We start from the raw sequence: 24,651 nt of genomic DNA, 5'->3' as shown, positions 1-24,651 counted from the left end.
TACACAGTTCATCATTAACATTAGCAGTAAAATGTGAGAAAATGTCTCCATGTCCAACACAGTATGTTTCCTACAGTTCAAACAAATATTAAAAATCATTATGTGCCAGTTTTTACAGTGAATACACAACAGTATAAATTTATTACAGTAAGAATATTTACACAACAGTATAAATTTACTACAGTCAGAATATTTAATTCATACTCAAAGTACTTAACATTGGTTAAAAAGAAAAAGAAAAAAGAAAGAAATTCCAGTGGAGTTCTGTTGTCTACCACCATGCAAAGTATCTTGTTATTTTTACTGTAAGAATATTAATTTGTTTTGTTTTTTAAATAAAACATTAACTAATAAAACTTTACCCTTTTTTCAAAAGTGATGGGCTCTTTTACCACGATAAACCTTTGAAGGGAAAATTTTATTGCACACAGGACAGTTACAGAACTCTACTCTGTAATATGTATCCAGGCAGACTGCGGGAGCTGGTTTGGAGGAAAGACTTTCAAAAATTTTACAAACCTACTGCTCTAGAATGTAATCATTGTAGATGAGTTTGTGTCTGCTTAATTTGAAATGAAGGTTAATGTAAGGCTTGTTTCCATGAAACAAGTTTTTAGCATGACTGCCTATCAACAAGAGAGTGCGCATTGTACTAACATTTCAGTCTGTTGCTGCTGTAGCAGCTGGTAAGCTAACAGACATTATACTTAATCTTAGTTTGTGTTTTTTGCAGCACCATTTTGCAAATAGTGAATCAGTTAAAAAACAAAAGAATGACAATAGAGACAATAAAATCTCTGTATCTTTCAGAAAAAGGCATAACTTCAGAGAACCACCAAAAACCGCAGATGAACAAAGTAAGCAAACCAACTCAAATCATTTTCATGATTTACATTATTTAAAAGCTTTTAAGGACATTTGATATTTCATGTAGGCCTAGATGTAATTTTGTACACAGAATTAAACCATAAAAACACACCATGAAAAAGTTAACTTTCGTGATTAGGCAGCATAAAATAAATATGTGCATTCAGCGTGATTCAATCGCATTTCATCAACATGAAAAAAGTATGTTTGGGTTGTGAAATAAATATGCTTAGAGGATATCGAATAAGTTTTAAAGCGTAAACATACTTATATTACATGCAACTGCTTTCCATATGTTTACCCAAATCCAGCAACTTTTTTTCTTTCAGTGTTGGTAATCAAACTTATCTATTCAGCATTGACTCAATTACATACCTCAAATACCTCAAAAGAGATGCATTATACTGCAAGTTAGTTCACGTCTCCACAGATTTAACCTGTAACTTGGTTATATTCCAGACAATGCAAAAAAACTCCATAATGACAACCAGGTGTCCGACCCTCAAAAGAAAAGTTACAATAATAAACTAGAATCACACACTATTGATTTGGCTATACCTTTATAGTTAGTGGATGTTGTTTAATGTGACATGCATACTGTAGATTCTCTAACTATGTAGACCAGGGGTGTCAAGCTCATTTTCACTGAGGGCCACATCAGCAAAATGGCAGCCCTCAAAAGGCCAGATGTAAAACAGATCTGACCACTTTTTTTAACGTGTTTATTCATTGTTTCTGTATTTATGATTTATTCAAGTTACAAATATTGCATACGCATTTGCCTAGATGTAAAAATATGGCTATGTAACTGTGTGTCTCCTGCTAAAATGATATTTTAAGACCATCATACCTTTTAATTTAGCCTGTCGAGGGCCTTGAGTTTGACATATGTGACATATGTGATGTAGACCCATTTCTTATATTTTAGTAAGTTTCATTCATGAGATATTCTTGCTTTGAATCAAGTATTAAAAATTATATAACTGGTATTATGATAGCCTAATAGCTTCCCACAACTCAATCACACCATATGCTGTGTGTCTTTAGGTTAGGTTTAGAGTCATTTGGGTGTGACCAGCTGCAGTATGTTAACTATTGGGAAGTGATTTCAACACCAGCAGTAAGCAGAGACCATAGAAGCAGCTGTTACATTTACATTTGTTCTGGTGAAGTATAGGTCATGGATTGCTCTGCACTGCTGCTATTTGACTTTGACCTATTCAACTGATTACTTCATTACTTCAAGAGTACATTGTCCTATGAGCAGAAAATGAATGTGTGTTTTTAACATAATTTATACAAGCTTAATATTAAGTGCAAATCTGTTATCGAAGTAGCTTTTGTGATGACGTTTTTATTAGGCCTGTAAATTTGAATAATCCCCGGACATGCAGTGTGACTCATCTACTCATCTTCTTGATAATAGGCCATATTATATCACTATTCGTATGAGGTTAGTTCCTTGTTTTGCCTATTGGTTAGTTATTGCAAAATGTGTAATGACAGTGACACACCAGCAGATGGAACAAGAGGCCTTTTTCTATAGGCCTATCTGTTATTTTTCTCAATAAATATAAAGGGGGCAAATTCACTAATGACTAATGATCGTATCATTTTTTACCTTAATCTCAGCATACCACAAATCAGCACGTAGGCTTAAATAATGTTAAAGGTGCTATGTACCATTTTTGTCTGTCTCCATGGAGATATGGATGTTGCTGCTGGAACAACTATAGAATTTAACAACATACTTAGGGCCTATACACTATTTTTTGTTATGTGTATATATATATATATATATATATATATATATATATATAGATATATAGATATATAGATATATAGATATAGATATAGATATAGATATATAGATAGATATAGATATATTGTCATTGTATTTTTACAGATGAACCATGAAGTCAAACGCAGTAGTACAATGACAGGAAGAGCACAGGTTACTTGTATCCACTCGAATTTCCTCCCAAAGCTTTTCTAAAAAAACACACGCACTGACGTCACCGTAGCGCGCGCTCCCGACGTCTCCGGGCACGCGCCGCAGCCTCCACTTCTTTTGAACATCCACAGAACCAGGAAGTGAAAGTGTACACATGGAGGGTGTGTCCTTCCCTCCCAGCGCTGCGTGTTTTATTTTTAAAATCGCAGTCCTCCTCCGCGCTTAAAGTCATGGGGGACTCGGCCAGGTCCAAGCGGCGAGAGCAGCTCAAGCGATGGGCCGGCTCCTGCACGGACAAAGCCTCGGCGGTGCCCAGGAGGAGGTGGAGGGGCGACGCCGAAGAGAGAGCTCCACTAAACCCGGAGGCCAAGCACTACGAGCAGCCAACTAACGAGCCAGAGTCCGGGGAAGGAGAGCATATCAGCCCCCTTATCAAGAGACGGTGGGATAAATAGTTTTTGAATTGTTTTCCAGCAATGCAATCTATCAGTCCATCTATCCACCAATAGTCGATGGTATCTGGCGTTTTAACAAGCTAAAAACGAACATTGTGCGTGGGTTTGTGGAGCGTGTAGGCAGCAACTGTGTAGTAACTAGCAGCGAGATCAGCAGCAATAGCCCACCAGCGGAATAACAAGCACTCATACAACTGTCAAATGCTATTGTCACAAACGAGAATAGAGGCACTGACACTCGGTCTATTTTTGAAGGTTCGGCTGTTTCATAACTTCCTCATCCTGGAAAATGTGTCAAATGTAACAGAGGGCTTAAATACAGCTAGATAATGTTACAGTGTCACATTTTTGTCATAAGGCTGTCAATATAAGTCATCCAAGAATAACTCAACAGCTTCTGAAAATTACAATGCTATTACTGTAAAATATAACTATATTACCATATTCTATCTTTATAATGACACTGGCACAGCAAAGACACATAACTCATTGAATACTGTTCACTGTGCACCCTGCTTAAAACCCATAGTTGCACCCACGTCTAATATTAACTAGCCTGATAATAGCACAACAGATTTATTGTTGGTCTATATAAAGGTTTATACAATATTAGTACCGCCACATTTTTGTTTTGGTTTACTTTAGTCTATACGTATGTTACCTAGTATGCTAGAGTTTATAATATATTTGAGGTGTATATTTCATTAGTGGGTAAAATGTTAAGATGATTACATTTTTGTTTGCTCAAAAACAATAAGAATTGATGTCAGGATTAAAGGGTGATGAAATTTTTGGCTCTTTTATGGGATCTGAATCTTTTGGATAGATAATGGATAGATCGTGATAGCTGTAACATGAAATTTTGCATCAATAAGTAGTACAATAAAGCTTGTATATTTTTAGGAAAAGTGTAAGGTTCGATCGCGCGGCTGAGTTCTTGGCGACATGTGCGAGTGGAGACACAGAGGAGGCCCAGGTGATGCTAACCGAAGCTCGACTGACGAACAGAGAAGATGGTCAGGACATCATCAACTGTTCAAACGCAGACGGGATAACTGCTCTGCACCAGGTACAACACTGTCACATCACATAATTCAATGGCATTTGGAAGTTAAGCTATTGTATTTGAGATAAAGAGGGGTTGAACATTGGGGATAAATTAGAATTCTGCCATGTTTAAACATGACTATAGTCTAGCTCTAAAACAAAATACAACTATTTAATAATTAGTTTGGTCCTTATATAGTTATGATCCAGTCCAGGTTTAGTTCATGTGTTATTCCCAGTTTTATTTATTTATTTTTTACATTTCTAGACACGTCATAAAAAAACTTGCAGGGACACAAAACCACATACACATACATGTATGCACATATATACACACACACATTTTGGTTGGCGCACAATCATACATCCCACATAAATTGTTGTCTTGAAGTTAATGTAAGATGTCACCGTTCTCCGCTCAGAACACTAGCATTGGGCCATCAGTAGAGAGAGGGGGCACATTCCACATTTTCTCTTATTTTTATTATGATTTTTATTAATATTAATATATAATCATTTCCACTTTACTCTCAGTGTGTTATTCCCAACCAGGTAAATTGACCAGGCTCAATATCTGGATAACAGTCCCAGAAACTGCACTGTGGCATTGAGTGTGTCAAATGTAAAGAATAAATCTGTTTGTAGGGAATATAAAGGCAAGCCTAGAACTACACCACGACTGCTAAAATAGAGCATGCCTCCACTAAAACTATAAGAATATCACAACTTAAACTGTACAAATGTGTAAACACAAGTGAAACCCATACTCCATTTTGAGACTCACTGTAGTAAATACATTTATAATTTAGTGAAGAAAATAACACAATGTTTCTATCCTGCTCAAAGGCCTGTATAGACGGCAGTATGGAGATGGTGACGTTCCTGTTGGAAAATGGGGCCAGTGTGAACCAGGTGGACAGCGAAGGATGGACTCCACTGCACGTGGCTGCTTCTTGTGGATATTCAGAGATAGCAGAGTATGTACTAACCTTACCTTTACCTTTAAGGAGATTCATTGGGCTCTTGGTTCAAGTTGGTGGAATAGTGACAGGAAATCAAGGAGGACAACAGGGATAGACCTTTGGCAGTTGAAGTCCAGATTCAAACTCAATGCCGAGACAAGCTGTAGTCACTCTATGTGCTGCTTGTTTGATTAACTGATTTGTACTGCACAACTATTTAAATATTTCATAACTTTTTGTAATCGTAAAATCAACAAAATGCATTACGCTTACACAAGCTTAGGCCTGTCATGATAACACATTTTGTAGGACGATATATTGCTACAGAGATCTATTGTGATAAACGATAATATTGACACTGAAGAAGCAGCTTGGATGAGCAGCGAAGCATCTCCACTCCTGCACCTTTTTGGCCAGTTGACAGATTTGAATTTTTCTTTTACTATGGATCTTCCTGGACGACTGAGGGATTACGCAGACAATATTGACACTATTTTATGCTACTGATACAATTAAATATTAAATTTATGATACTGATACAATACAATGATACAATTAAAATACAGCAAGATAATCCCAATAAAGGATTTGGGGGATTTGTAAATGTACAGTATTATTAAATGGCATGAGCTGCAACAAAGAAATAGCCGAAATAGCCACATTCCTTTATCATGGTTGTCTTTGCATGGGGAAAATTTTAATAATTTCAGATTCAACCAGGCAATCACAAACACAAATAAATAGATTTATTGTAGCTGCTATGCCATTTCTTTCCTTTTTTTCAACAACTGTTCATAATTAGGTTGTCCTTATGGCTTTTGACTTTGACCTTTCAATTATATATATACTGCTGTCGTAGTATTTACCCACTTCACAATATTCTTGAATCTTTGCTTTGTTTTTAACGTGTGTTTTGGTCTCGTACACTCTGTTCCCATGTAGCCCTGACTTAATATGAAGCCTATACTCCACACACTATATCCTCTTGTATTCGAGTAGCACAACAGCTGCCTAATAAATGGTCCATTGCCTCTGTGGGGACGTCACAATACTGTGTGGGTGCCAGGGTATTTCTGCATTTAACAATGATAACATTGTTGTCGCATTTGGAAGGACAACAACTAAGCTAAGAGTAGGCTAACTTGGCACAGTAATGCATATAAGTCAGTTGATTAAAGAATTGGTGTACGTTTTTGGATGGTATTGTTACGGAAAGCAGCATTGTAGTCGTAGTAGGTGAGTCCTATTTAAAGAGCAGTAAGCCATTATTTTGTTTGCCTGGGATCCGAACTACATGCTTTTCTAATACTTTATGAAGATGGGAGTCTGGTCACCGATACATCTTCCTTAGCTCAGATGGATGTGATTGACAGGTGGATTTGCTAATCAGCGACATGCATGATCCGTCCGTATCAAATATGGCTGCTTACAAGAAAAAAAGAAAGAGAAAAAATGTCACCGAGGACTGAAAAAGATCAGGGATTTCTGTATAAGCAATACATGAAGCACTAAACTGCTCTAAATCTGAGGTCAGAGAAACTTTATTCAAAATGATTGATGGCCAATGAGATCCTTTTACAGGCGTCACTGAAATAAACACTGATTGTACTGTCATGTTTGAGCCTGTATGAAAAATACAGAGAAACATTATTCTGACAACCATTTTTTGTAGCTTCATAATCTTTGTTTATTTGTGTTGTTGTAGGTACCTCCTGCAGCATGATGCCTGCCTATCTGCAGTGAACTGTGATGGTGATGTTCCTTTGGACATTGCATTGGATGAAACCACAGAATCCCTCATTCAGAAATTCACAGTTAAACAAGGTGAGGTTGTGTGCATCTATTGTGTGTTTAAAGGTGTACTATGTAGTTTTCTGGGGGCATTTCTGCCACCTGCTTGTCTCCAGGGAGATCTTAAAGAAGACATACTGTATGTGTTTTTGCTTTATGGTTATAATCTGAAACCCGTGGATCATTATGTTGAGCTGTATGTTGGCTTCACTCCTACAACTTTTTATCCAAGTGACAGAACTAACTTTGTCTTTTACGACCAGGTCCTAAACAAATGGTACACAAAATGTTTAGAATATAATACTTAACATAATAGGAAACAATAATGATAATTTTATAATAATAATCTGCATTTTAAAGCATTTTGATGTGAATATATTCTACTCTATAAACACCAATTTTGTGACTATATTTTTACTTTTGAGCAATTTTGAACTATATTATAACAGTTATAACACAAAGTTCAAAAACCCACCTAAGTATTGCCTACTCCCTCTGTCATCTGTATTTTAGGTACAGCTAAAAGGTTTTTAATTATTCATTCAGAGCTATTTGTTGTCAGTGAGTGTTGTTCTCTCATATAACCCAGACTAATTAAGCTTTGATGATCAGGTGTGGACTTGGAGGCCGCCAAACGGGTGGAGGAGGAGCAGATCATGACAGACGCTCGGGCCTGGCTCACAGAGGGACCCCCGACCGACTTACAACACCCCAAAACAGGAGCCACCCCTCTGCATGTGGCAGCCGCTAAAGGCTATCTAGAGGCTCTCAAGTAAGGCTCAGATTTGTTCTTTAGGTTTTACAGGTTTTTAAAGGCTTCTTCATGTAGTGTATTTCAAAGCAACTTTGAGCTTGGTTTAGATCTACTTAAAAGTACATATAACAAGTTTTCATGTTTTTGTAATTATTACTTGGTTTGGTTGGATAGTACCTGTGGCAAATATGTATCATAGTGATAGTTTGAAGAAAAGTACAAAAATACAGGAAGTAAGGGTGAGATCTCAAATGAACCACTTCTACCTATGTCATCAGCATCAAAAATTCTATCCAAAATGGAGGAACAATTTATGCACGTGTTGTTTGGCTGAGCATTGGACAAAATCATAAGGAGGGTTCAAATAGGGCTCGGGAGAGATTGCTAGATACTCAAACATGCATGTATGACGTATAAAACCTCTTCAGGCATGTTTTTGATGGTAGAGTATTAAAGTTGATTTTGCATAATGCCAGATCTCGGCAAGATTTTTAGTAAAATCTTAAATAATTATGTTAACTATTTTAGTGAAATAACTAGTCATATGCACTTTAAATCCAGGTCAAATCCTTGTACACTCCTGCTGCAATCCTAGTTGAATCCCAACTTCTTTTATACAGTAGTACAAATAAGGCTCCAATGTGTCCTTTTTCTGGTCCATTTAGCATGTATAAAAGTGTATACACACTATATGCACTTCTGTGCAGTCTATTCTAGTGTACTCAGTTATGTTATATCTTAATTTAGGGCACGTTCACACTTGCACATAAACCACATCAAAATTGGCACTAAACTGGGACTAAACTGAACCTGGACCTGAACAGGACTAAACAAAGTCTACATAAAGATGAAATTAGTGCCTAGAACAGGACCAAACCCGGAGTGTTAATGCGTCCTTAGAGCCCGTTTTAGTCCTGTTCTGAATGTATCTGAATGTATCTATTCTGTACCGATAACTGATGTATATTTTTTTCCAGATTTGACCATATTGGTGAATTTTTAACTATATCTGGTTTTAGTCCTGTTAATACCAATACCATTGTGTAAATATTTTTCTTTTTCTTACCATCTGCTGCAGATATTATAGATGACAATAATTTGTAGTGGATTACTGTGGTCCCTCGCTATATTGTTGTTCACTTTTCGCGGCCTCGCTGTTTTGCAGATTTTTTTTTTTGTGCCATGCATGCTTTTTTAACAACGTATGAACGCACATTGTGTTCTGCCCCCTGATTGGCTCAGGAACTGAAGACCATTGTCAATCAGTCTCCTCCGTGCCGTGTCAATGTCAATGAAACGTTCTGCACTGACAGTGTTTAAACAAGTGAGAAAACGTTAATGCCTGTCTGGGAAAAGTGCATAAAGTGTGTGGTGAGGCGTTTTACAGCCTTAAAACATATATAATAATTGTAAAAAATAAAGTTGACTTCTTTGCAGATTTCGCCTATTGCGAGCTATTTTTAGAATATAACTCCCGCAATAAATGAGGGACCATTGTATATCAATGAAGCATGATATTTTCATTGCAGTAAAATGCATTTGGCTTTTGAAAACCTTACTATTCAAAGAGTAAAATGCAAGCCTCCTATGACTTTTCACAATGGTACTTATGACTGATCTATTCCATGGTCTTTTTGCAGAATACTGTGTCAATGTGGACTGGATGTTTCGGCCAAAGACAATGATGGCTGGACACCTCTCCATGCGGCGGCACACTGGGGTCAGGGAGAAGCCTGTCACATTTTGGCTGAACAGTTGTGCAACATGGACGCACGCAGCAACTCTGTAAGACCCATCAATTGTGCAGGTTTACTATTCAGCTGAAATTATAGATTTGATCATGTTTCTGCAGGGCCAGACACCATTTGACGTTGCAGATGAAAGTGTTGAGGAGCTCCTTGAGGAGTTAACACAGAAACAAGCCAATGTAAGACACACTTAAGTACACTTTAATCTATAGCATATAAAGAGGAGTCTGCCTGCCAAAAATATAAATACTTGTTATTCTATTGTTAGACATGGGTAAACAAAAAACATTGATTGACATATATAGATGGACAGATTGTAGAAGAAATAGGAAAAAAAAAAGTTTTAGGTGCAATATATGTCATTAGTACGGCTGTAGGACTGAATAGTTGCGTCAATACGAAATTTCAGACCTTCTATAAGAACAGTTTTTTTAATTTATATTTTTTTATATAGATGTGTGTGTGTGTGTGTATAAATTTTTTATATTTATAAATAATCATAGCCTTTGTACCTATCTCAAGCCTGGATACCAGGAGAAGATGGTAGGGGGCATTTGACTTTAAACTCAAATTTAAATACAAATCACTACACTTAAGGAGGCAGATTTTTTACTGGTGACACCTTGAGGGAAAATCCTAAAGTGATTTCAAGTATTTCTGGATTGTGGCTGATAGCTTTGTGTTATTACAGTGGCGTAAGGAACAGTCCATATTGGATAGACAAAACCAACAAGGCTCCACCACTGCAAATGCACAAAACAAACGGCGGAGGTGAGTAAAAATATTTCAGATTTTTCAACATTATTTTACTTTTTACTTTACTGAATTTAAGCCACACTTGTTGACATTTCTCTCTTTTGTTCCTATAGGAGCTCTGTCTGCAGGATGAGTAGCAAAGACAAGATGAATATACAGGACCAGTCTAAAGAAAGGGGTGTGTCTGGAGATGAGTTCAATGAGGAGAAAGAGAGCAGTCCTGGTCAGTATTTATTTAATGTATTTCCTGCTGAAAATCTAGTTTAGTTTGTGGCTAAGAATTAGGGCTGCACAATATATCACAATTGAATAAAAAATTTATTTGGCGTAATTTAAAGGCTGCAACTATTTTGATAATGGAAAGAAAATATACTGTACTTTTATAGAAATCTCGCTGTACCTGTAGCTTACACCTCTGCAAAACGTGTTCTGAAATTTATGGGATTCTTGTATTAGATTTATTTTATTGTCATTGTGATAGAAAACAACAAAATCACATTTAAAGCATCAAACACTGCATAGTTTTGATGTTAAGTGCAAGACCCCATAAATATCCCCAGTGTAAACAATAGCACATTAATGACATTCAGTGCAGCACTAACAAGTTCTGCGTTCTCCTCAGACAGCGAGTGGTGTAGATGGTACTCATCTCTGGTAGAGTCGTCCCAGTGATTTTTCCCACTGTTTTTCAGTTCATATTTCACATTTTCTCTCAAATGTTAATGCTCCTGGGGTTATTGACAGTGTGCACTCTATTTTTTAATACAGATTGCAACTCTTAATTGCAATTACAAAACTTTTTGTTCCCAAATTGTGCATTGTGAAAATATGATCAATATTGTTTGGCTTTCTTTGCTTCAGAAAGCTCTGCAGTTTCCAGTCCAGAAACGGAGAGCATGACCACTTCTACTATTAGTCCTGCTGATAAGGTAAGACATGAATTACCACAGCAAACTCATCAAAAGTATTTTATGGTTTTCTTATTTGTTTATGATAGGAATGGATGGGGTTAAAAGTCCATTCACCAAGGGAATGGTTCCACAGATTGAGACTGTTTGAAAATATTTGGCAGAGAAAGGGCTGTCTAATTTGAACAAGTAATCACCCGTATGAATCAATAATGTTGTGTCCACACTTGTCCTGGTTTAGTCCTGCTCTAGTCCAGGGATTAGTCCAATTAGGATCAGGTAAATCCTCATTTTGATGTTGAACGCACTCCAAGTCTGACGTTGGTGAATAGATTGATTTAAGGGTGATGGGGTTGTCAGTCAGGAGACCAAAACACAGGTATTTTTGGATAATGAAAAAAGACCTGAAGTTGTTTTTAAAATATTTATACTAGACCATAAAATACCATAAAATGTGATTTGTTCCATATTCTTGTATCCAGACCCCAGAAGAAAATGATGACGAGGAGAAGGAACAGGACGACAAGGCAAACCGTACAGCACGAGTCCAACCCACTCCACAAACAAAAGACTCCCCGGCCGATAGCCCCAACACTCCCAGCTCTGATCGGAGAAAGTAAGACTCATTTGGAGAAATTGTCGTTTTCACATCTAGAATGTGATATTATACTACCAGATGGAGGACAACTAAGAGCTAGTTTTCTCCGTTCAATCTAGAAATAAAGGCTTATTGATTCATTGAGTCCATATAGAGCATTTAAAAACATACGGTGTGTATTCATTACATGATATTTTCTTAAGTCATATCCAAATGGAAGTTTTTTAAAAACAAACTGAACCAGATCATTTGTGCTAGTGACATAAAATCACTATAAAATTGCTATATCACAACAGAAACCTGCATTTCAGCTATATTAATTTTAGATGACCCTCATCTATATTCAATATTGTTGACCTATAGTGTTATTGTACTAAAACCCTATATTGCTCGGTTTGAGCTACAGTTCCATTCGAATCATTTGTAAATTATGCAACATGTAATTCATGTCAGTTATTATGATCAGTGTGGATTAAATATGTTGGTTATCCCTCAGTTAAGTTTTATTCATGTTCAGTACAAATCTCTTTTGGTTAAACAAAACGGGGTCATTGTATCAGGATTCAGGACTAAAATGGGAAATCAAGAGTTGATCATTTAAATTTATTGATATAATTTAATTGTTTGGAGAATGGTTTTAATATCTGTAAAGCTGCCCATGACTCATCTTTTATTTTTTTTAATGCAGTATAATGTAACTGTGCAGGTTCCAGGCTCCAGTCAGAGACGAAGAGTCCGAGTCCCAGAGAAAAGCTCGCTCTCGACTGCTTCGACAGACACGGCGCTCCACACAGGTAAAAAAAAAAAAATATTTTTTAAAAGTTTAAAAAATCATATTTTATATGTACTTCTCCTTTTCTTGTTTTTTATTCTTTTTTAAATTCATCAGTATAGTGTAGGAATGAATGTATGTGGTGTACAGTGCTGTGAAAAAGTAGTTGCCCCCTTACTGATTTCTTACTTTTTCTGAACCTTTGTCACTCCGAACCATTTCAGATCAAGCAAACTTAAATATTAGACTGAGATAACTCACAAATAAACACAATATGCAGTTTTAAGCGCCGATTTCTTTTATTAAGGGAAAAAGCTTTCTGAACCTACATGACCCATGTGAAAAAGTAATTGTCACAAACTGATGGCTGGACATTCTCCTTCAGAATTTGTTGTTAGAGAGCAGACTTCATGGTTCTTTCAATCACAGCAAGTCGTCCAGGTCCTGAAGCAACAAAGCAGCCCCAAACCATGACACTACCACCACACCATGTTTCACTGTTGGCATTTTTATCAAGTACTGTTCATTTAACACCAGATGTAACAGGATGCAGGATGTTCCTTCCAAAAAGTCCAACTTTTGTTTCATCTGTCCACAGAATATTTTCCTAAAAGCTTTGGGGATCATCAAGATATTTTTTGGCAAAAGCCTTTGTTTGTTTTTTTTTGTCAGCAGTGGAGTCGCCTTTGAACTCTGCCATGCATGCCATTTTTTCCTCATCTTTCTTATGGTTAAGTCATGAACACTGACCTTTACTGAGGCAAATGAGGCCTACAGTTGTTTAGATGTTGTTCTGGGTTCCTTTGTGACTTGGATCAGTTGTCGCTGTTGTCTTGGGGTAATTTTTATAGGCCGACCATTCCTGGCAAGGTTCACCACTGTACCATGCTTTCTCCATTTGTGGATAATGGCTCTCACCATGGTTCACTGGAGTCCGAAAGATTTAGAAATGGCTTTGTAACCTTTTCTAGACTGAGACATGTCAATTACTTTTCTTCTTATCTATCTTCTCCTGAATTTCTTTGGATTGCAGCATGATGTCTTGGGTTTAATATGGCCTACTTTACCTTGTCAGACAGGTTCTATTTAAATGATCTCTCAATTTATAAGTTCTGGCAGCAATCAAGCCTGACTGTGGCTATTAAATTGAACTCAGTTTTCCACAGTAATATGATTAATCAGTTATCTCATCATTTAACATGAGGGGCAATTACTTTTACCCACCATAGAAATGACGTGACATGAAGTGAGCCAACTGTCAGAGGTCCAGAAAGGTGCAATGAAAAAAACAAGTTCCCAAGAGATACAGCCAGATGCCCATACCTAAAGCACTGGAAACTGCCAAGCCTTGGCCAGCCGCCTAAAGAGGTACACACAAGATAATGAAGACAGACAAATAAACACCAGAGCAGACCCACCAAGGCTGAAAACAGAACAGTACTGGAAAGGCATATGGGAGAAAGACACATCACATAACAGTGATGCACAGTGGCTGGTGACTCTTGAGAGAAGACCACAGAAACCTCCCTGCAGAATATCCAGTCACCATCACAGTGGCAGGCATCCAGGAAAGAGTCTCAGGTATGAAAAACTGGACCGCACCAGGCCCTGACATGATCCACGCCTACTGGCTAAAGAAACTCACTCCATGAGCATCTGGCAGCACTAATTAACCAGCTGCTAAGGGATGGGACGCACCCTCAATGGCTAACAGAACGGCGTATGATCCTCACCTAGAAGGATGCCTCAAAGGGTATACTCCCATCCAACTATCGGCCAATAACCTGTCTCTCCACAACATGGAAGCTCATGTCAGGCATCATTGCAGCTAAGATAAGTGGGCACATGGATCAATACATGAGCACAGCACAGAAGGGCATCAGCAAAGATACCAGGGGAGCCAAACACTAGCTCCTGGTAGACCAAACAGTCGCCCAAGACTGCAGAACCTGTAAGACCAACTTATGCACTGCCTGGGTTGATTACAAGAAAGCCTACTACGTAATGCCACACACGGGGATCACTGAATGCCTGGAGCTGTACACCATCAACAGGATTCTAAGTGCCTTCATCACAAACTCAATGAGGTTGTGGAAAAGCACCCTTGTGGCCAATGGCAAGCCATTTGCACAAGTGACCATCAAATGTGGCATATACAAAGTAGATGCACTGTCCCCTCTGCTCTGTACACTAAGAATGGGCGAGACATCGACTCACTGAGCCACACCACCAGGATCTACATCAGAGACATTGGAATGTCATTCGGGCTTGAGAAGTCTAGCTGGATGGCGACAAAGAGAGAGAAGTTAGTCCACACAGACTCACTCCCAGAAGGAACACTAGCAGACATTGAGGACAGTTACAAGTACTTGGGTATCCCATAAGCAAATGGCAACCTTGAAGAGGAAACAAGGAAAGCAGCCACAGCCAAATACCTCCAACGAGTAAGGCAAGTCCTAAGGAGTCAGCTCAATGGCAAGAACAAGATCCAGGCAATAGACAGCTACACCCTGCCAGTAATCAGATACCCAGCAGGAATCGTAAGCTGGCCAAAGGAGGATATAGAGACCACAGACGTTAAGACCCAAAAGCTCCTGACCATACATGGAAGGTTCCATGTATGGTCAGGGTGGTCAGGGTCCAACACCCTGAGACTGTATGTGAGCCGTAAGGAAGGAGGCTAAAGACTAGCGAGTGTGAGAGCAACAGTCCAGGATGAAACATCCAAGATCCATAAGTAATCATCTGTTGGAGCCTTGTCAAGGACAAGGCTTCAACAGATGACGTGCTCAGTGAATGTCTCAGACAGTGGAGCACAGAGGAAGAGGTGCCAGGGGCACCATCATAGGAGGACAAGCCCCTGCACGGGATGTACCACCGGAACATAACTAAAGTGGCTGATATCAAGAAATCCTACCAATGGTTTGAGAGACCGAGTCTGACGGACAGCACAGAGGCACTCATCCTGACTGCACAGGAGCAGGGCTTGAGTACTACAGCAATACGGGCCCAGATCTATAGTACCACACCAGACAAGACCCACGGTGTAGGCTGTGCAAAGAGGCCTCTGAGACAATCTAGCACATAACTGCAGGGTGTAAGATGCTGGCAGGGAAAGTATACATGGAGCAGCATAACCAAACTGAAATACTAGTAAAAAAAAACTGCAATACTACATACATACGTACATATGTACATAAGAGACACAACAAATACATCTTATAAAGTATCTATCTATATATCTGGATATAGATTATATATAGATTTTTTGTAGCTAATAACACGGATATCCAGTATTGGTCTTGCAGCTTATTAGTGCAATTACAGTGTACATGCAGTTTGTCAAATAAAAATGTGTAGATGAAATTTCAGTAATAACAAATAATGTATTTGTTTATAGTTGGATAGCAGGTTGTAGACTAACTAGATAATTGTCTGTTCAGTACAAGACCAGAATCTCGCATTTCCATTGTATTGTGTTGACTCTTCACCTTAATTACTGTATTGCATTAAGGTGACGTCCTTGGTTGTTGACGAGCTAATAATAAAAAAATAGACTGGCTGTCTTTCTATTCTTGAAATAAAAAGGCATTTAATGTCAGATTGTCAACAAGCACAACAACCTGAATTTTGACTTTGTACAGCAGAGTCACAGTTTCAGTGGTTTCGGATAACACTTCTTTTCTCAGTGGGACTTGTCAGAACAGATTATTGTTACAACTCAATCACATTCTACAGAAGTAAGTTTGCGTTGAATGTGTCAAAAACTACTTATATTGACACACAGCCAAAAAGAGTCATGAAGTTACTTTCCATGAAGTTCGTGGAAAAAAAACACATAATTGATATCACGTTGATACTTATCCTGTTTTCTGCTAGCAGTTATTTTAATACTTTATAACTACATGTTGGGTTTGTTTTGTTTGATTTTTCTGACTAGTATTGTAGTTTTTATTAGATTTGCAACATATGTTTAAAAAGTAGGATTCTGTTCAAAGAGCACATTGTAAACTACTCCAGGAGCATTAACATTTGAGAGAAGCCTGAAATGTGAACTGATAAACTAATACAAAAATTCAGTGCTCTTCAGAACATATTTGTAGAGATCTAAATACAGGTACAACAAGATTACTTCTATAAAAAGACAGGATATTTAGCTCTTTGCAGAGAACATTCAGTTATCAGAAAAACAATAGTCAAGTTAAATTAAATCATTTTAATCATGTTTTTTCAGGGCGTGACTCTCACAGATCTTAAAGAAGCAGAGAAGAATGTCTCCAAAGCAGCTGAACCAACTCCTGCTCGGACTGTCCAACCAGTGAGCCCCATTATTACTCTGACCCCTGCGGAAAGAGGTGAGTAATATTACTAGATCATGGGAGTTTTCATGAGCATTATTATTTTAAATTCTGTTCATTGTAAACTTCTGATTTAAACTAGGTCCTTTCTGTTCAAAACTGCAGAACTGATTGGTCCCGCCTGTTCATGCATTTAATCGTAGCATGCAGCAGATTTGAAATTAGCTGTTTTTATTTTTGAAAACGGCAACATAACTTTTTAAAATCTTATATGTATGACTTGGGAGTACACGTTTTTTTTTAATAATTGCAAGTACAGAGAAGTACATGGAGATAGGGGGTAAGTGAAAACAGAAACCTTCTTAGTACTCAAGCCTCAAATATGGGCATTATTAAAGATTTTGTAAAATACTTAATATAGTACCTTCAAGACATAATTGGCAAATAGGCTTAGACACACTTCATCAAATTGGGACTAAAACAGGATTAGAAGAGGACTAGAAAAGGACCTGAACAGGACTGGAACAGGACCAAATCAAGTTCACATCAGGACTAAACTGGACTTGAACCATAATCAAACCAGACCAAGTGGGTGCATACCCTTTGCCCACAGTTTCAGAACCTTTGGTGTATATGTATATTCTCACTGCTGTGTTGTAAGACTGAAAATAGGAGTAGCATAGCCTGTCGCTCTCAAGCCCCGACACGCTGCCAACTGAAGTGAGATTCAGATAAGAGCTTCCTGTATTGCTCAAAGACTATTTCTGTTACAGATTGTCCTTCATCTGTAAAATTACTATAGCCATTCAGAAGAGTTCATTTTCCTGGGTTTTATTCATAGGTACTAGATGAACTTGTGCTACGCACTTAGAAATTATTGTGCATTTAGCAGGTCACAAAATAATGCCAAGTAGGGCTTAAGTAGGGCTTACTTTTCTACTCTTCTGTTTTAATTTAACCTAATTAAGTTCAGAGAAATATGCCATTTACTTGGAACATTAGAAAATGTATAGTTCAAGTTTGAACCAACAATACTATTTATGTGAAAAAACTGCTTTTCCCAGTACATATTAAGTGTTAATGTGTAGTCCAGATAATAATTATTGATGAATTAGTTATTGATTATTTAAATAAGATCAGTCACAATTAATCTCATGAGTTGTTGCTGCCATATTTCACACTGGTTGTTTTAAAATCAAAAGGCAGTTTCTTTATTTAGAATAGACTTTTATTTGTCCCCTTGGGGAAATTGTTTTGCAGTGGTTTCACAAGACTGCTCATTTGCACATACACCGAGCAAGACCTTGACATACTTAACAATCATTAATCATTTTCCATTGCTGCTTTTTATAATATACGTACAATTTTGTGATGAAAACAAATTTCCTCTGGTTTCAGACACTGACCCGGTGAAGCAGGAGGAGCCTGAAGCGGAGAAGAAGCTGGGCGTTCGAGACCGGAGGCGAGGGAGGAGAGAGAGGCGCTCCACTGGGATTGTCCACGCGGGAGGAGAGGTACGACAAGTTAACACTGGATTTTAGGAGGAATAGACAATTATTCAGCTCAGAACCAGAGAGGGAAAAACAGCATTTAACATTTAGAAGCAGGAGTTACAGAACAGCTGCTAAACCAGTTTTTAACCCGATAAAGGAATAGCTAAAACTGGTTAAGTCTGTTTTAAGAAGGTCATAGTAATTGTGTGTATATGTTGGTCATATACCTTTGAGGCTTATATATGTATATCTTGCCTTTAAGCAAAAAACTTGGGCTGAACCAAACCAGGTCAAAACCTGCACTAGACCATGACTTTTAACAGCCCTAAATAAGGATTGCAGACTAGAACTGACAAGTATCCCATGGACAACTAGTTATGCCTGTACCATTGTTGAGAACAGCCTTAGTACATAAATTGTCGTATGTAGCCACAGCAAACCAAATAAAACATTTAAAATCATACATAAAACAATAACATTTTAATCCAAATCATATGCTTGTTACGTTTCCAGAATGACGAAGACGATGCTCCACCAGAGGAAACCAATGGGGACAGCACAATACAGTGAGTGTGTTCAGTTTAATGATATTCACATTTAAAGCGAGACGCAGCCTGTATCATTTTATGGCCTGTGGGGTGAAGATGATTAAAAATACCCGCATGAAAATATCTAGGATTTTATTAGACCAAAAATGTTATATATTTGATTGGTGAAAATCTAAATGTACAATTGGGCTACAGCATTGAGAAACTCTATCAATCTACCAACATAATCATTGACAACTGAATCGCCAATTGACTATTTTAATGTTGTTGTTCATCATTATCTCGAGTATAAATAGACATTTAACACATACTATTTACTGGGAAATATGACTTTTTTTTTGTAAATATCCTCTATCAGTAAACAAATTTTGCTCCAGGGCACTATAAAAAATAATGGTTTGACTCGTTGGCTTGTCAGAAAAATAATTTTTGACTTGTCAACTCACGAAATAATTGCTAGCTGCAGCCCTAATGCACAGTAACCTGGCAAAATATTACTTTGTATTAAAGTCTTGTATTTTTTCAGAGGGAATAAATTTGACGATTCATCTGCTGACTATAGGACGGTATGTAGCACTGACAGTATAATGAAAGTAATCTGATATATCTGTACATACTGGAATGACAACCAAACCACATGTCAAAGAGTTCATTTCCCACACTTCCATATGATTATGTAACTTGTGTGTGTTTGTGTCGCCCCCTAGCTGTACTTCAAGGTGCTGCAGGAGAATCTATCTTTAAAGGACCGGCTGCAGGAAACAGAGCTGCTGCTGAGTCAGAACAAAGTGGAGCTGGAGAGACTTCGACAGGTTGGGCTGGTTTGATGCTGTTTTAACCTTTAGCTTTAGCCTTTGTAACTCCCATGAGCAGAGGAGCTAGCTGTGCATTTGAACATAAGTTTAGAGATCACATATTGTGCTATAGCCAACCTAGCTTTTATTCATGTTTTAAAGATTTAAAGAAACATCTAGAATTGATTTTGTTTCTCTTATGTGCGTAATCCTGTATTCTCCTTTTTGTCATGCAGTTTTTAAAGTCCTCACTTTCACCAAACTTGTTCATATCATTTTATAGCTTTATTCAGAGTTGTTTTTTGTTTGTTGTTGCTTTTTTAAAAGTATTTATTTAAACCACAAAAGCCACAAGAACGATTTGAGCTGCTTTCTATCCATTGTAATTGTCCCTGAATGACTATGAGTATACAACAGTATTTTTTTAAGTATTTAGAATCCATGAACATTTGTGCCCGTGTGTGTCCTTATGTTTGCTTGATATTTGTCAGATTATCTTAAACACTGTCACTCACTTCTAACATAACTTGTTCTCTCTTTGTGGCAGAGTCAAGAGGGAACTACTGACCGGCCAGCACTGCTAGAGCTGGAGAGATTTGTAAGTTTGAAATGTTAAGTTATACACAGCAGCAGCTAAATTTTACATTACTGCATAAAATAGGAATAAAAATATGTACTGCTATGTATTGTTTTTATTCAAACACTATATTTATTTGTTGAATGCTAAGATATTGTAATGATCTGATATTTTGTGTTTTGTTCAGCGTTGTAATGGTTTATGTTGTTGTTGTTTATGTATCTGTTTTCGTATGTGAATCTTGGTTGCTATGCCGACAAATTGATGCGAAGGTTTTATGTGACAGTTACTGGTCTGTTTTGGAGTCTGGCTCTAGTGGGTTGAGACTCTTGTTATTTTGCTCATTCTGACATGTGTTACGGCCTACAGTAGCTCTTGTGTTCAGAAAATAAACAACCAGACGAAATTTTTTATGGTTTCTTATACCAGAATCCTACAATATATTGACTGATTATACTGTGTTGAACTAATTATCTGAACATATCAGAAACAGATTTTGCTTTTGCACAAAAAATGATAACTGCATTTCTACATTTTGTGTTACAGGAGAAGTTGACTCTACAGCGGAGAGCAGTGGAAATGGAGGATGAACTCAAGGTAATAATAAATAATGTCTTTGTCTTTGAGAAATGTGTGAAAATCCAGACTTGTAATAGCTGTGTGTTTGTGTTGAGCTTTGGACCAGTGAACAAACGCACTAATTGTATCTACTATAATTGATTCACAGTCCCATGGTCTCTGCAGGTCAGTCAATAATGCACTGTAGTAACGGCTCGCATGACAGTAAAGGCTCTCTGCTCCAAATGAAGCTTTTTTTTTTTGTTCGTCTTAAATATCTTATCAGTGATCCATATAAACAATGTGGTTAGCAAAATAAAGGTAGATATCAATTACTTACATTGGCAATATATTTGGGTGGCAACAATCAAATTTTTCCATAGCTTGGAGATCAAATTTGCCAGGACAGGATGCAGTGAAGAAACATAATTGACATGGGTAATTTGATCATGTATACTTTTTATGGGCAGGAAACGCAGTGTTGGTTAGAATAATTAAGTAAAATGTACTAATAAAAAAAATAGATAAAATGCATTGTATTGCACTGCAACAAAAAAACAAAAAACAAGCGTCTTTAAGATGACACAGAATTGTTAATGTTTATTGATGAGCTTCCTCTAGTTGAGGGTATGGTTTTGTCCATCTAAAAAGATTAGTTGAATGAAGTATAAATTGACTCTATAAATTATATTCAAAGGGTTACTGTTTCCAAGAGACCTTAAATATGCTCTTTGTAACTGATGTGGGGATATGCCACCTGGAAATGCTGGCCTGCAATACATTGAACACAACTGAATTGAACTGAGACAAGCAGGTGGAGAACCCTCCATCAGAAAAGTTACATACTGCATATTTAATCGAACTCTATTACAAGTAATAATGCTCTGATTTCTCAATAATTTTACCATGCACTATTTTTCCTTAGATTTTGGGAGACTTGAAAGCCGACAACCAGAGACTCAAAGATGAAAATGCGGCGCTTATTCGAGTGATCAGCAAACTTTCGAGATGAACCATTAACAGCATGTCACCGTATGTAACAGTATGTAACAGAAAACAAACAACAAGACCAGAGCTGGTGTCGGGAGCACATCCAAATAACACAACTGGAATCTATCAGGGTTTTGTCCTGCGTTTGGGCCTCTGTAAACTTACAATGTGTTTTGGCAGATCTACTGTAATACATGCTCCACTGGACCTGCTGTGGACTAACGAGATGTTCAGAATGACATCCACTTTTATATTTTTATTGTATTTTTAAATGGGATATTTTAATGTGCTTTAGTTGCCACAGTATGTATAGAATCTGTGTTAAGAGATTTTAAAGCCATGCATGTGTTGGTCGGTTAGTTTGTGGCCTGTTGCTGGAGAATAAAATATAAAGAGTTTAGTTAATAACTATTTTAAAAATTAGAATTTTCTGATTATTAAAAGTTAAATAGATTGTTTGAATGTGGTCAACTAATACACAGAAATATTTGGACCAACAATGAAAACAGGAAACAATTTCAATACCTTCCTTCTTCAATTGTCCGTAAATAAGTAAAAGTTTTATGTGTACTGTCAAGTCTAGATCATTTTAAATGCAATTTTTGGCTTGGAGTAATTATTTTTTCTTGCTAAAATAGGAAACGGTTTCATTAATCAAAATATTTGATTATTACCTATTAGCTGTGAATGTAAATATTTTTTAAAAGACCTTAACATATGCTAAGAGGACTTTAATGTTAAAATTAATGTTTAACCTTTTTATTACCTACCAGCAACAGGCCTCTGGTGGCTATAAGAGACAGGCTTATGTGCCAAAAATACCTTCTGTTTTGGGAGTCCTTTGGGAAAAACTTCTACGTGGTCAGTATTGCTTCTCAGGACTAGATCTGGGTCTGAATTTAGCCGACTGTTAACCATGGACCAAAAGCTGCATGCTATTCTCCCCAGTGCTTTGAATGTTTATTTAAATTGTATTATATTTATGTACAAAAACATCTGTCCAGATGTAAAGGTTATTAAAGGTGTAATGAGTAACTATTCTGGTAGGAAGTTTGCAACCTACTTATCTCCATGGAGATGTTATTATGTTGCCTGGAATTTTCCACAGTATGACATCAAACTTATCAATCTTGCCTTTATGTAACTACAGGTGTTTGTTACTAAAAAGTGACACAGTTCTGACCTGTAACTTGGCCAGTTGGCGTCACCTGCTTGTCTCCATGGAGATGAGTTTAATCTGTGGGAGATTTCAGGTAAAGCCAAAACATGCAGACAAGCAGGTGGCAAACCCTTCACCAGAAAAGTTGCATTGTGCACCTTTTAAGTTGTGAATGGACAGTCGTGGGTGCTAAGGGAATTGTATTGAAAGGTTTGTTACGATCATCTCATGTTTCAATGGAGAATGCGTGTGTTATACTGTGTACTGTAAGTAGCTGTACATGTTGCATTGGCGCTCTGGAAAGCATTTGCCCTTTATGAGTATTCATCTAACTGCTATACAACACACGTGGCCAAAATGGGTCAACTCTGAATGTTTACGACAATTGTAACAAAAAGCTCCCTGCATGTCAAATTGTATTATGATGCTGTGCCTTTAACATTTGTAGGTATAGGCCTAACTTTTCTATTTGCTTTAGAAGAGTATCTTTGTTTTGTTAAGTGAAAAATATAGAATTAACACATCTGCTCCATTGCTCTGACTTTTTTACTGTTTACTTTAAAAGTAATTTCTTCTTTCTGCAAGGATTGGACAGTCGGGTAGGGCACGCCTTGGATAATTCCATGGATAATTGAACTGACTGACAAGAGATAAAGAGTTGTATGCAAGAGACAAATACACAGAGGGTCTCTATTCCTTCACATTCACATATAATGTAATATATTTATGCCTGAACTGTGTTAAATATACTTCACTTTTTTTTTATATTTAAAATTTACAATTCTTCCACTACAGCAGTGATACCCTACCCTTTTTTTAAGCAACCGTTTTTACCAGTGGACAGGCTGGGAACCCTAATATTTATCTTTCTACCTGTCAAACTTACTTCTTCTTAACAAGAACAAGCTAGATGCTAGGTAACAGGGATGCATTAATCCACGTACTGGTGTCAGACATCAGGGCCGATACATTTTCTGGATCGGATGTCGGCTTCTAAATATCTGTTCAGCCGATATTCTGGTTTAGCCTAAAATAGATTTAATAAAAGTATTTCCTGGACATATTGTCAGCCCAGAAAGTCTCATAATGTTTTAACTTTTATGTATACACTACTGTTCTGAGACAAATAACAGCTACATAACAAATTGGATCACTTCTATCATATTTTATTTTTGTTTAAAGCAAATAAATGCTGTTTAAGTCTCTGCTCTGGTATCAGTTGATATTGAATATTGGCAGATACTTAAAGCTATTGTATTGGAATTGGTATCAGAGCTGAAAAACTGTCGGTCATCCCTATGTGTTAAAATTAAGCAGTGCAGGTTGGATGTCTTTTAGGACCCCTGGAAGCCCCCTGGGAGAGTTTAGGGACCCAAAGTTGGGATACACATCAATACAGCACTTTATTGTGGTTTTTAGAATTCAAATATAAGCCATTTAGCTCTGACAAACTCTCATTTTGTTGTATAATTTTTAACAGAAATCAAGTGCTATCTGTGCGTTAGTCATTTTAATGCATTTTATATACAAAAAAGTTTGAGGCCAATCTCTCATATTATTTGAATTTTGTTTTAGTATAACTTAAATGTGTTTTACTGTGTGGTCGTCATTTTAATACATTT

At 37.2% G+C, this 24,651-nt stretch overlaps 1 protein-coding gene across 1 annotated transcript; it reads left to right on the top strand.

The window, feature by feature from the left end:
* Nucleotides 1-2,938: 2,938 nt before the first annotated feature.
* On the top strand, nucleotides 2,939-23,557 carry ppp1r12c (protein phosphatase 1, regulatory subunit 12C). Its single transcript, XM_033971272.2, has 20 exons — nucleotides 2,939-3,263; nucleotides 4,180-4,345; nucleotides 5,170-5,300; nucleotides 6,991-7,109; nucleotides 7,689-7,848; nucleotides 9,471-9,615; nucleotides 9,683-9,757; nucleotides 10,270-10,349; nucleotides 10,448-10,557; nucleotides 11,196-11,263; nucleotides 11,725-11,858; nucleotides 12,547-12,634; nucleotides 16,847-16,967; nucleotides 18,309-18,424; nucleotides 18,917-18,969; nucleotides 19,478-19,517; nucleotides 19,659-19,763; nucleotides 20,293-20,343; nucleotides 20,869-20,919; nucleotides 21,806-23,557. Exons 1-20 carry the CDS (start codon nucleotides 3,052-3,054, stop codon nucleotides 21,890-21,892), a joined length of 2,112 nt encoding a protein of 703 aa, XP_033827163.1. The 5' UTR covers nucleotides 2,939-3,051; the 3' UTR covers nucleotides 21,893-23,557.
* Nucleotides 23,558-24,651: the final 1,094 nt, after the last annotated feature.

The sequence above is a fragment of the Periophthalmus magnuspinnatus genome, chromosome 1 (genome assembly GCF_009829125.3).
Source record: "Periophthalmus magnuspinnatus isolate fPerMag1 chromosome 1, fPerMag1.2.pri, whole genome shotgun sequence".
Taxonomy (NCBI): domain Eukaryota; kingdom Metazoa; phylum Chordata; class Actinopteri; order Gobiiformes; family Gobiidae; genus Periophthalmus; species Periophthalmus magnuspinnatus.
The sequence above is the reverse complement of the archived record's forward strand: the minus strand, read 5'-3'. Positions and strand labels throughout refer to the sequence as shown.

Coding starts and splice junctions, on each gene's coding strand:
- ppp1r12c (XM_033971272.2), top strand. CDS start 3,052: ATGGGGGACTCGGCCAGGTCCAAGCGGCGAGAGCAGCTCAAGCGATGG. Junction 16,968..18,308: donor TCTGACCCCTGCGGAAAGAG/GTGAGTAATATT, acceptor CTCTGGTTTCAG/ACACTGACCCGGTGAAGCAG. Junction 19,518..19,658: donor CATCTGCTGACTATAGGACG/GTATGTAGCACT, acceptor GTCGCCCCCTAG/CTGTACTTCAAGGTGCTGCA.